This window comes from Alligator sinensis, unplaced genomic scaffold (genome assembly GCF_000455745.1).
Source record: "Alligator sinensis unplaced genomic scaffold, ASM45574v1 scaffold686_1, whole genome shotgun sequence".
In the NCBI taxonomy this organism is placed as follows: domain Eukaryota; kingdom Metazoa; phylum Chordata; order Crocodylia; family Alligatoridae; genus Alligator; species Alligator sinensis.
In genome coordinates, this window is record NW_005842760.1 from 485,349 (window position 1) to 498,565 (window position 13,217).

The window sequence follows — 13,217 nt, forward strand, 5'->3', positions numbered from 1 at the left end:
ATCGTTTCCTTAAGGCACAGCCACCCTTCTTGGGCTCCCATCACTTCAAAACTCCTACTCTGCAGTGCGTCCTTGACCAATCGCCTGAGTTCATTTAAATCAGCTTTCCTAAAGTCTAGCGCTTTCACCGTACTAGTTACCTTACCCACTCGACGTCTTATGGTGAATTCTATTATTAGGTGATCACTGTCCCCCAGATGGCTACCCGATCTGTAGGTCCCCTACCATGTCATCCCCCGTTGCCAATACCAGATCCAGTATGGCATTCCCCCTAGTGGGACCGTGTACCTCTTGTGTCAGGTGGAGGTCCTATATATATAGATAGATAGATATATCTGTATATATATAGATATAGTGTGCACCCCTCAGCAGGATGGCTAACCTAAGTATTTTTTTTATTGACAATCTGCAAGTTTGCTTTTACTGATACATCTGCAAGTTGTTGTGTCTTTTTTTTTTCACTGACACATGCTTTTACTGCTATGTTTTACATAATGTAAATGTAACTTTTTTGCCAGGCTCCAGTTATAAAGGCTGGGTCCAAATATAGGAGTTGAATATCAACCATAATAAAAAACAAAAAGTTTGGTTGTCAGTTAAAAGTTTGCAACAAAAAAATCTTTGTGTTGACAACCCTACTTGATTGCAGCAATGGTTTTATACTGTCCTGCCCCACCCACCAGGGGCTCTCTACTCACTTCCACACCCTAATGTCCCCAACTGCACCCTGTATCATGCTGCCTACTACCCCCAGTCCATGCCCCAGCTGTACCCCTGCCAGCCCTGCTCCTGTATCCCAGCAGACCTCCAAAGAATCCTGCCTGCCTGCCTGTCATCCAGAAGTATTACAGGCATCCTGGAATGCAGCAGCAGCAGCACATGGTTCAGAAAATGCTCCCTGCATGGTGCTGTGCTCCTGCTTGAACACCAGGTGGGGCTGCTGTGCTCTGTCTGTCAGAGATTAAATCAAGCTGCAGTTGCTTAGTGTTTTTGCTGATGGCAAAAACATTTTTACTGACTATACTGACAGCCATTTTTAGATTTTTTTTAAATTTATTTACTGACAGTTGGCAACCCTATCCCTTGGTAGCAAAAAGATGTACCACATCACTGTAAATCCAGTTGTTTATATTAATCCAGAAGTATGCACATTTCTTTACAAAATAACTAACGTACAAATGAGACAGTTTATTAAAATAGATTATTTAAATTTAGGCTTTCTACTTTGTGAATCAAATAAATGTACCTGGGAAATAAACCTCTATCATACTGAGAAACACATGAGCATCTCTTCTCCCCAGAATTTCCCCAATAATTCATTCTCTGGCAGAGATAAGATGTAGGTTTTCAACACTGCATATGTCTAGTTACATACAGTTACTTTGTATAGAAACATACAGTTATGGATAGTTTAAAAAAATAAGCAGTTATTTGTTCTTGTGCTTTCTGCAACTGTATGAACAAATGTGAAATTTCACCTTCGAAGTATAAACATTATTACATATGAAGCTCCAAAATTTGGACCTCTGGCAGCCCTTCTGTTTCCCCTGCTGAGAGCCTTTGATTCCCTGCACTGCTGGCAGGGTGCTGGGCTCAGGGTTTAGACTCCCCAGCTGTGGAAGCCCTTTGGCTTTTCCCACCTGGAGTCTGTGATCTCCCACACCCAGCAGCCCTGGAGGGACTGCTGGTAGTTGCACAGTTGGGGTCTGTCCCTGATCCTAGCAATCACGCGTCCTGCCATGTATGCATGGCATGGCAAGATGTGTGATGGTTGGGATCAGATCCCATTCTATTATAAGTCAATCATGTACCAGTGGCCTGTTTGATCATATTTAGACACTGTTACCCATACCCAGTTGCTGATTTTTTTTATATATATATATATAGAAGGAAAACAATAAGAATAATGAAAATTTCAGAGGTTTGATTTTTTCATAAAGTTAATATTTGAGAGCATTCTTGCTGAAGAAAAGGTTTTTAAGTAGACATGACTAGAGACTCCAAGGACAAACATAGATAAGTGTTTGCATTCATGAACTGAGGAACCTAGTGTAATGGAATTGTAAGTCAGAACACTGAGTTCTGTTCTTAGCTGTGACTGAATTTCTGTGTGACCATGTCTAGATCACTCATGCTCTGTGAGTATCTGCTTACCCATTTGTGACATGGAAATTTTGTTCATCTACCTTACAAGGGTAAAGTGAGGATAGATTAACTTGATTTTTTTTTTTAATTAAAATCCTTATAGGAAAAAATACAGAGAAAGACAACCACAATTATTAGTATCTATATGTTTTTCCAGTAGAGTGTTATGATTCAGGATACCCTGTTAGGAGGAAGAGAATCAGTTAATATATTTGTATTCCAAAACAAACTAGGTAGATACTTAGTAGAAAGAATACTGTGTTACTAATAAGCTGAATTTGGCAACAAGGGTGAACTGCTGGCTCATAAAGAATTAGTAGGTGTGCTGCTAGTAGGTCAAGGGAAGTGATTATTCCCCTCTATTCAGCACTGGTGAGACCACATCTGGAGTACTGTGTTCAGTTTTGGGCCCCCCACTACAGAAAGGATGTGGACAAATTGGAGAGAGTCCAGCAGAGGTCAGAAAAAATGGTGAGGGGGCTGGGGGACTTGATTTATGAGGGAAGACTGAGGGAACTGGGCTTATTCAGTTTAGAGAAGAGGAGACTGAGAGGGGACTTAATAGCAGCCTTCAACTACATGAAGGGGGGGTCGAAAGAGGATGGAGCTAGACTGTTCTCAGTGGTGGCAGAAAACAGAACAAGGAGCAATGGTCTCAAGTTGTAGCAAGGGAAGTTTTAGGTTAGATATTAGGAAGATTTTTTTTCACTAGGAGGGTAGTAAAATGCTGGAACAGGTTACCCAGAGAGATGGTGGAAGCTCCATCCTTGAAGGTTTTCAAGGCTTTGTCTGGACAAAGCTTTGGCTGGGACAATCTAATTGGGGTTGGCCCTGCTTTGAGCAGGGGGTTGGACTAGATGACCTCCTAAGGTTCCTTCCAACCCTAACTTTCTATGATTCTATGATAGATGAGATTCAGTGTTCCTTAGAAGCCTTTGTTCCCATCTTATACCTAAAAGTGTGTGTCAAACTTTGTTGCAAATATCATGTCTCTTCCTGCAACAGATACCTTTGGGTATCTTTCATATGCTCCAGGGTGTGGGGAGCACTTTAATTAGACCGGCTCCAAGCACCACTCTAATTAAAGCACGTGCAACATCACATGTATTCAGCGTCCCGTGCTTCAAAATGGTGGCGGGGCCACTTTAACTAAAGCTCGTTGGACAAGCTTTAGTTAAAGTGGCCCTGCCACCATTTTGAACACAGGACACTGAATACATGTAAGATGGAGGCTGCTGTAGCATGCTAATTAGCAAGCTCCAGCAGACTCACTTAATCAAGTCTGCTCCAACATATGCTAACATCCGGCACTTGTATAGGTGCCCTTTGAGACTATTTTGATGGGGCATTTATTTACGCTACCACTCACTGTTCCCTCCAGGATTAGATATGGCACATTACAGAAATCCAATCCTCTGTGATACGTATTAAGAATGTGCTTTCTATGGGTTTATGTTTTTCACAGTCTATAAATATAAAAGTCTCAGATATGAAAACCAATACTGCAAACACTTGCACTATTTCATTAGTCACTACATTTTAAATAAGGAGTTATAATGAAAGTGCTTGCTCAACTGTATTATACCATCAGCAATGGCAAAATTAGATTTATGGTTAAAATGATGCTTTTATAATAAGCTTCTGTTTTGAGCTAGCTAATGCTAAAAGAAAAGCTCTTTTTAATGCTAAATTTTTTTCTTGTTTGGTCTTTACCAAAACTTTTAGGATGGATCTTTTGCTACGCTAATCCTTTGAACTATTCCATTTTGCTGGAAAACCAGAGAAGGAGCTGACTATAAATATTTTGGTAAAGGGCACATGAAAAATGAGGTCAAAATGTAACTTTTTTCCTTAAATATTTTTATTATCTTTAAATAGATGATTGCTATTAAAGACACAAATAGTGACATCATATAAAATATGGAAGAGGTACAGAAAGAGTGACGTACCATTATGACCTAATTAATACCAGATAAAGAAAAAGAAAAATGGAGTTTGAGTAGTTCATCTGGTTCCTCCTAAATGGCTGAGATGGCGTATTAACTGTTTTGCCAGTCCTGATGAAGATCCTTTTTCTTTCCAATATGTCCAGAAACCTGTGTAAACAGAATTGGCTAGTGACTTCCTGCTTTGTGCTTGTATCTTGTGGTCAGCCTCAGAACAGCTTCTGTCTGATATGCCTATGTTCAGCAACTCAGCATCCAAGATGACAGATTAAAACATTTTATATAGAAGTGAAGAGAGTAGAAGTATAGCATTTGGTAGCAATCTTATGGCAGGTCCAGAAGATCTAGAAACCAGAATGGTCTTACTCAACCAAAAACGATTAATAATCATTATAGTTTTGCCCCATCTGATTCTTGCAGATCATGCTAGCTATAGACAGTTTCAGGGAAATTGCATACAGAAAATTCTGTGGCAGCCAAGGAGGAAGGCATCTGTGAAAGACCTTGGTCTTTTGTATCCTTTGAAATAAGAGAGTTTGTATTTCTGATTCCAGCTGATGGCAAATAAATCAATGCGAATCATACACCATTATGGAATAGACATTGAGGACAGAAACCTTCCATGTCTCCTCTTTACCAGTTCATGAAAATATACAGCAATATTAATGTATGTGGACATTTGCTAAATTTTGCTGTTCATTTAAGGAAAGACTTATTCTGGGCTCCAGAATGTTCGTTTGTAGAGATGTTTCTTGTGTCTGTCGTGTGAGCAGTTTTGTTGAAACAGATATTTGGATGTCCATGTTATTTTTGACATTGTAGAACACTGTTCTTAGTTACTTTCTGGGGAGCAGAGATGTATGACCTCTCCAGCTAGAGTTCAAGGAAATTAGGCCACATGACCTTAAAGCCTTCAGCATGCCATATCTGTTGCTTACAAATGTATCTGAGGGCTGCAAATAATTTCAAAACAACCTTGGCTAGTTTGGAATGTAAGACTCTACTTACAAAACACCTTTGGAATTTAGGAGCGTACTTACAAAACACCTTTCATAGACAAGCCTACGAACTTCACTTCATAAATCTACTGGATACAAAAAGTCACAGACTCAATATAGACATTGAATTTATGACAGTACAACCTGCTTGACATCTGATTCACCAGGTACCTGCCTGAACTTACCTTTTACATTTTCCCCCCTTCCTTCCCTCCTCTCTTCCTCTACCCTTTGTTTTCCTAATTCCCAGCTATTTACTTTTTAACAGACTGCCTCTTTTTTACCTTGGAGAACTCATCACTACAACAGTCTCCCTTGCTTACTGTTGGCATTCCTCTACCCAACCATTGCTACCATTACTACTAAAAAGCCAATAAAGTACTCATGAGGGGAAACAATCATTTCTGACTTGTACAGATGACCAGCAGAAGCCCTAAAGTATGGAATTACCAATACCCACTGCATTACAAAAAAACCCCCAAAAACCCAAACATCTCATGTCTTTATAAAAAGTAATCACATCCCTTCTCACCCTTCATTTTGCTAAGCTAAACAAGTACTTTTAAGCTCCTTTAATAAGATACATTCTCCATTCCCTTAATTATGTCAGTGGCCCTTCTCTGTACCTTTTCTAGTTTAAATTTGTCTTTTTTGAACACTGGCAATCATAATTGTATGCAGTGTTCTAAATGAGGTTTTGTCAATGCCTTGCAGGGTATATTAGTAACTCATTTGTCTCTACTGACTATAATCTACCTAATATACTCAATTTGCTTCTTGCTGTATATTTTTCCCAGCATGGGGATGTGTGGCTTTCTCCCATATTCCACTGAGTTGGTAGCTGAAAGTTCTTCTAATCAACAGTGCCAAACTTGATCCCAGCAGGCTATTTCCTTACTTAAGTAGAGACCATTCCTGGAGAAATTTCTGTCCAGTCACTGATTGAATATCCTAAAATCTTTCCTATAGCACCAATCTTTCAGCCATCTGGTAATCTTCATTATCTGGTTTTCTTGGAACAAGAAGAATCCCAGTGAAGATCATTAAAACTTCAACCTCCTTAAATGTTTTCCCCAGACTAACATAATTGTCCTTTAGTCTTGTTAGTGGGTGCATCTACATATTCATTAATGTACAGTAGTTACTGCACATTTAATTTAGTAAGTACTAACTAAATGCGCAGTAATTAGAGTTACTGAGCAGTAGCACCAGTGAACGCCATTTTGGTGATGCTACTGCACAGTAGCCTGATAATATTGCAGGGTAGTATATTAGCACTGTCCATGCTGTGATGCACTACTGTGCAGTTTTTTTAGGCTACTGCGCATCTCATGTAGACATGCCCAGTGAGTATCTGATTGTATTGTTTGTTCCTACAAAAAGAACAATTAGTAGATTCTTGTCTGCCCCCATCAGAAACCATCTCAACCTCAGGTTTGTCTCCATATCTTTTCTCCCAGCAGACAGCCCGTGCTTCTGTTTCCATGTCTCCCATTGTGAAAGGGGTGAGAACTCTTGAGAATGAGTGCTCAGCAATATAAACCAGAATGTTCTTTTTGTCTTCTGAAGGTCTGCCCAGCAGATCATCTTTTTCAGCAGGTGTCAGAAGCTCATTTCCATATGCACTCTCTCCTTTCCTTTCTTCACAGCCTTCTAGAAATCCTCTTGGATTTCCATCTTTGCCTCAGCTGCATTTTCAGTCCCCTGACTTTATTCTCCATGAGTACTGTTGTGTGAGATTTTATGCAAATATAGCTGGAACCAGCAACTCACTCAAGAATAATATACAAGTTGCAGCTTTCATATCCCATCCCAAAAAATCTTGAAGAAAAACAAAAATCAAAAAGGAGAAAATTCCATAACCAAAACCAAGAAACTACACCTTACCAAAACAACCCCACCTGCCCCACCACCACACAAACTCCACACCCAACTTCCTGTAAAAACTTTCCTGTTAACAACTTATACTGGACATTGTCTGTTTAGGCTTTTATGTTCTGGGTCAGTCCTACCCCAAATTAGGTTCAGCTGAGAACAGACAGAAAGCAAGCCCTCAAAATGCTGAGAAGCAAAAGTCTCTAGCACACTTAAAAATCCTGGTTGCTTCTTGGTGCAGCAACTAATGATCCAAAGAATGAAGAAAAGATTTGATTCTTAAAATAAGATGATTTTTTCTTGGTGGTCCAGAAAGCTTTTTTCTAGTATTTTTGGTCAGATCTATTGCAAAAGAGACTTCTAGCTGCCTAGAAGAGAATTTTGCTGTAGTGACAAGGAAAACTTGGTGTAGAGCAGGGTTCGGCAACATGTAGCCTGTGAGCTGGATCCAGCCCACAGAGTGTGGATCTGGCCCATGGTGGCTGGGGACCTTTCCCCTTACCTCACCTCCCTTTTCTTTTCCTCTGACTACTACCTTTGCTGAATTTGCCCCTCTGCCTGGTTTCTGGCTATAAGAATCAGCAGCTTTTCATGACAATGGTAAGTGAAGACCACAAGGCATACGCAAGAGAGGGAGATCAGGGGCCAGCACTAGTGGCTGGGTGGCAACTGCCGACCTGCTGTTTGTAATGGTTGCCAGCATCTGCTTTAAGTTTTTCAAGGATTGCTTATGCTGTGCTAGCAGGATGCTTGCCAATATTCCCAAGTGTGCCCCAGCCACTGGCTCCAGCTCCAAACCCAGAAATAAGTCAATAATGATGTTCATGGGCATCCCTTATAGAGACAATCTTGATAATTCTGTCTTCAATGTGCTTCAGAGCAGTCACTGAAGATGGCTCCAGAGTATTTCCACCAATGTATTTCCAGGTTCAGAGACTGTGAGCAGACATGGGTAGGGCACAATGAGGAATGTCCTGACTGAGGCACAATGACATCAAGTCTAGACATACCCTAAGAGTAAACCGCAAATAATTAGTTCAGCCATAAGACTTGGTGATTTTTGTAATCGTTTCAATAGACAGGAGCTTGGGTGCCTGTACACATGCTCTGACAAATTCTGATTCAAATGTGTTGGAACAGACTCCATTAATCTAATCAGAATGCTCCGGTGTGCTGCAGCATCTCATGTATTTAGTGTCCTGTTTTTCAAAACAGTGGTGAGGGCGCTTTAACTAAAGCTTATCGAATGAGCCCCCCACTGGCATTTTGAAATGTGGGACATTGAATACACAAGATGCTGTGGGCATTTTAAATTAAAGCAGCTCCTGAGAGCTGCTGTAATTAACCCACCCCAGAGCACATGTATAGGCATCTGAGAATTGTAGCCAGAATGATCCTGGTATGGAGTAGAGAAAGTTAGGTAGCCATGTAGTCTGAAGTCAAGTGGAAGGCAGGTTCTCAGATTCAGTTAGTCTATAAGGCGCATCTCTAGCCTACCTTCTGACTTATTTTTGTATGGTTACTGCTGTGGCAACTGAGTGGACAGGCTGTCAGACACCTCTTGCTGCCTAAATGGAGATTTTACCACCAAATGTCCCTTTAAAAATGTCTTCTGCCTAATGAGTCTCAAATGACAGAGTAACCTTGGCTGTTTTCCAAGAGTGTTTATTCACAAAATTATTTTTGTGAACATAAGGAGGCTCTATGTGCACTGTCCCACTAAGCTGTGGCATCACTGCATGAGAAGGATGGGTAAGGATATATGCATGGAAGGGTCAAGGAACTGGGAAAGCATTCAGCCAGTCATACTGTATCTCTCAATAAAGCATCTGGAAAAAAAATCTTTTCCAGTTTCATAAATTAGAAAAGAAAGGGCCTGGGAAAAGAAAATCTATTATAGTTCAAATATATATTTTTTTCTTCCTGCAGGGTAAACCTAGACCCAGAGTTACTTGGATGAAAGATGGTCAAGCACTAGAGTCCAAAGATGTGGGAATTCGTAACAGCATTACAGACACAATCCTGTTCATCCGAAAGGCACAGCGTCATCACTCAGGGACTTATGAAGTGGCAGTTCAAATAGAAAACATGGAGGATAAGGTTACTATTACCATACAGATTGCAGGTGAGAACCTGGTGACACTAGAGTCAATGTAGAGAACTAACACATAGATCCTTCAGAAAACAAATGGAGAAACGATGAATCTTGGTGTTCTGCATGGTTCTGCATTCTCCCTCCAAGAGAAGAAATATCAATCTAGAAATTAGTGTGCTAGTCTGGAATCTTCTCTACCCCAGCTTTGTGAATGTAAAGTCATGGCATGAATGTGTGTATTATCCTATTGTTCCCAGGGTCAGTGAATGCAAATATAAGCTAAAAACAGGTCTATGTATTCAGAGAATTCTTATCTAATACAACCATAGAAGCGAGAAATGGAAAAGGCCTATTAGACCAGCTAACCCATTTCTTGAAGCCTAGTGGAGGACTGCTATTGCGATGGGCAACTGGTGCCTCTTGAGTCAGCGACCGGGGGGGGGGGGGGGGGGCGCCCCCCCCCCAGCCAATCTCACTGACCAGGGGGAAGGGAAGGGGGAACTCCCCCCACGGCTGATCTCACTCACCAAAAAGCAGCTGCGCCACTTCTGGAAGGCCCTGCTCCCTGGCTGGCACTCGCAGGGGGGACATGGGCACTCCTGCCTGTCACCTAAATGGGGAGCACGGCCTGACAGGGGGTGCACCAGCGCTCTCAGGGGGTGCACATGCACCCCCATGCACCCCATACGTGTCGCCACTGGCTATTGCTGTACATTTTCCAGTATTTTTTAACATCATTTTAAAGATGAAGTGATCTAGTTTCAGTAACTTACCCTGAGAGTATATATATTTGACAGCTTAATATATATCTCTCTGTCAGATAGATTTCTTTAACGCACAACCTAATTTTTCCCATTTCTCCTCATCATAGATCTAGATGCTAAATAACTATTTTATCTATCTTTATCATTAAGAATCTGCAAATATTTGAAATGCTGGTCAGTATTACTATCCACATCTTGCTCTTTTTTTTGAGGGGAAGGGGGAGATTAAACCAGTTCCTCTAGTCACAAACATTTTTTGCCATCCCCAATTTCTTCCACTTTTTCAATATTCTTCTAGAAATGTATACTTGTAGTGAACTGTATTATTTAACTAAATTCCTGGCACTTCAGAATTGGTAATATAGTGTTTCATGAATAAGTTGAAAGTCCTATAAAATTGGAGATATAAATGATAAAGATGGCAAAGTAGTCATTGAGGTGTTCTATACCTCAAGAGCCTTGGTCTGACAGGACTATACCAAGTATTTTCCTTTCAATGTTCAGTATGTCATATGTACAGCCACATCAGTTATCAGAAAACCATTGCCCTCAGAAATTTAATTGCTGATACAAAAAGTGAATAATCTCATTACACTGATTAAAGTATACCAAGCCTGAAGGACTGGAATAACATTTCCATATTCTTCAGTGGATAGCTTTGTTACAATATGAAATCAGTGTCAGCAGTTAATGTCCCACCTCAACCTGAAAGACCTTGGACACCCACAGAGCTTTCTGTAGCCAAAGCATATATGCACAATCTTGGCTCATTCGGAGCTGTCCTATTTGTTTCTGTCAACAGCAACTTCTGCTCTCCACATTGGTATGTACTTGGTAGAAGAAAAGATGGGAGCAATACATACTGTTTTTCTTATTGATGGCAGTCCTTCAGTTGCTATGGTGTGTCATGTATGTCAGATGGAAGGTTGGGGAGGCCAACTCAGCTGTCATAGGGACAATAAATCAGTCACCGATCCTCTGAAGACTCAATTATGCAGCTAACCTTCCTTGACACATCCACTTGCTGAGGGATTAATGTCATTAGCCTCATGTTGTTACCCTTTGGGAATGAGGAGACAGAAACCTAATGTCTGACACAAAAAGTGAATAATCTCATTACACTGATTAAAATGTACCAAGCCTGAAGTACTGGAATAACATTTCTGTGTTCTTCAGTGGATAGCTTTGTCAAAATCTGAGAGCAGTCTCATTTAATCTACTACTCCAACTTGAAAGACCTTGGACACCTGCAGAGCGTTTTGTAGCCAAAGCATATATGTACAATCTTTGGCTCAGCCACTCATTCAGAACCGCCCTATTTGTTTCTCTCAACAGCAACTTCTGCTCTCCCCAGATTAGTATGTACTTGGCAGTAGAGAATCATGGAAGACATGCATACTGTTTTTTCTTACTGACAGCAGTCCTTCAGTTGCTATGGAGTGGCATGTATATGTCAAATGGAAGGCCAGGAGGCCAACCCAGCTTTCATAGAGACAATAAATCAATCACCAATCCTCTGTAGACAACATTCAGGGGTTAGCAATGAGTCGGCTAACCTTCCTTGACACATGTCTACTTGCTGAGGGATTAATGTCCATAGCCTCATGTTGTTACCCTTTTGGGATAAGGAGACAGGCAACCAAAATCTGTCCTACCCTGCAGCAAATCCTCTTGAGCTCTGAACAGAAGAGAAGAACTACAAACCTATGGTTGTTAACTCCAGTCAACACTCCAAAACCAGAAGCAAAGAAGAAATTACAGTAATTCAGCCTAGAAATCTTAGTGACATGAGGTTCCACCATACAGGTGAAAAGCGCACATTCAGAAGGAAACATTACTACTTTCAATTATTGTTAGATTTTAAAAAACCTCCCCGATTCGTAGAAAAAATGGGTTTCCATCTTTCTCTAGTCAAAAGCAAGGCCCCAGTTTAAAACCCTATCATCATGCCCGAGATAGACCTTATCATTTGACTGGACCACTGTCATATTTTTACTAAGGTTTAGCTCAAGTTGTTTATTCTAATTACCTTTCAAAAATCAACTTTTTGGTACCAACAGAGACTTCAATATTTACTCCTTCTCAAGATATACCTGCTGAAGCCAAGAGTTAGAATCAATTCTAGTGCTTTCTTAACCAATTGAGTAAAAATCAACAATATGCACATTTCTATGGAAAAACTTGTGCTAAACTTGTATTACAGTTTTCACATCAGGCTCCCAGATGACAGCCTCTAATTAAAGAGGCAATAAGTCATTGGCTTTGAAATCTGTTTCTTCAGTGGTATCCCTCCAAAATAGTTTTTTCTTGATTAAATCCAGCTAATAAGATTCCTGCCTCTTTTCTCCTACTACCCACCAATTATCAGAGTATTTCAGTGACACTCGAGCCGACCACCATCCATATTAACATCTTCATGACCCTTAAGAACCATCAGCTTTTTCTTCCAAGCACCCATTTTAGACAGTTCTATAGATCCATTTGTAGATCTGTACAAAGATTAAAATACATGGAAGCACTCAAGCTATAGGTAACAACACAAGTAAAGAACGGCTAAACATATTTCAGTTTTCCACTTTAAGCTTTTTACAATGTAGTTGTTTTGCTGTGGGATTATTATAGAACTCAGTGGGCATGTCTACACATGCATTAATGCACCATAATTATGGTGTATTAAGTTTAGTACCTGTAATAACAGGTACTAACTTAATGTGCTGTGATCAGCACTACTGCGCAGTAGCACCAGCACATACTTTTTTGTGATGCTAATGGGCAGTAGACTAATTCTATTGCCCATTAGGACAGTTTTTGCCTGCCATGCTAATGGGCAGTAGAATTAGTCTACTGCGCTTGTATTGTCTCATGTAGATGTGCCCACTAACAAGCTGTTTTTCCTGCTTGCTGAAGAGAAATGCAGGGAGCCTGAAACAAGAACTGGGTTTGTCTAATTTTTCTCCTCTGTAGACAAGCCTGGTCCTCCTCAGAATGTGAAGATTGTAGATGTGTGGGGATTCAATGTTGCTCTGGAGTGGACACCTCCCCAAGATGATGGCAATGCACAGATTTTGGGGTATACAATCCAGAAAGCTGACAAAAAAACGATGGTGAGTTTTTGAAGCTTACCAGTATTTCTGCAGATCAGTGAAACTGGATAGGATAAGAGGAGGGTAATACAGAATAGGGAGGTAGAATCCTATAACAGAAGGTACAAATTCAATCTGAGGCTAAATGCACAGAAAAAATATAACTCTTGTCATCCTTCAGCATTCAGAGCCCCAATACAGGCATCCGTGGCTCCCATACAATGCATGGGATTAGGCACTTGAGAATAGAATGAAATCAGAAAGATGCACAGCAAGCTGTCTAATGAAGCTGGGAGAAAAAGTTTAGGGAA

The 13,217-nt window shown here is 40.5% G+C and overlaps 1 protein-coding gene and 1 long non-coding RNA gene across 7 annotated transcripts in view; one reads left to right on the top strand and one right to left on the bottom strand.

Moving 5' to 3' along the window:
• MYBPC3 (myosin binding protein C, cardiac) overlaps window positions 1-13,217 on the top strand; it is a 119,374-nt gene that overhangs the window by 98,255 nt on the left and 7,902 nt on the right. For all 5 annotated transcript variants that reach the window (XM_025216648.1, XM_025216650.1, XM_025216649.1 and 2 more), the window contains 2 exons: window positions 8,894-9,089; window positions 12,788-12,927. In XM_025216648.1, the coding sequence (XP_025072433.1) occupies window positions 8,894-9,089; window positions 12,788-12,927 (336 nt within the window). The remainder of the gene's footprint in view (window positions 1-8,893; window positions 9,090-12,787; window positions 12,928-13,217) is intronic.
• Window positions 1-13,217, bottom strand: part of LOC112552087 — a 48,913-nt gene that overhangs the window by 18,632 nt on the left and 17,064 nt on the right. The gene's annotated exons all lie outside the window — the stretch shown is intronic.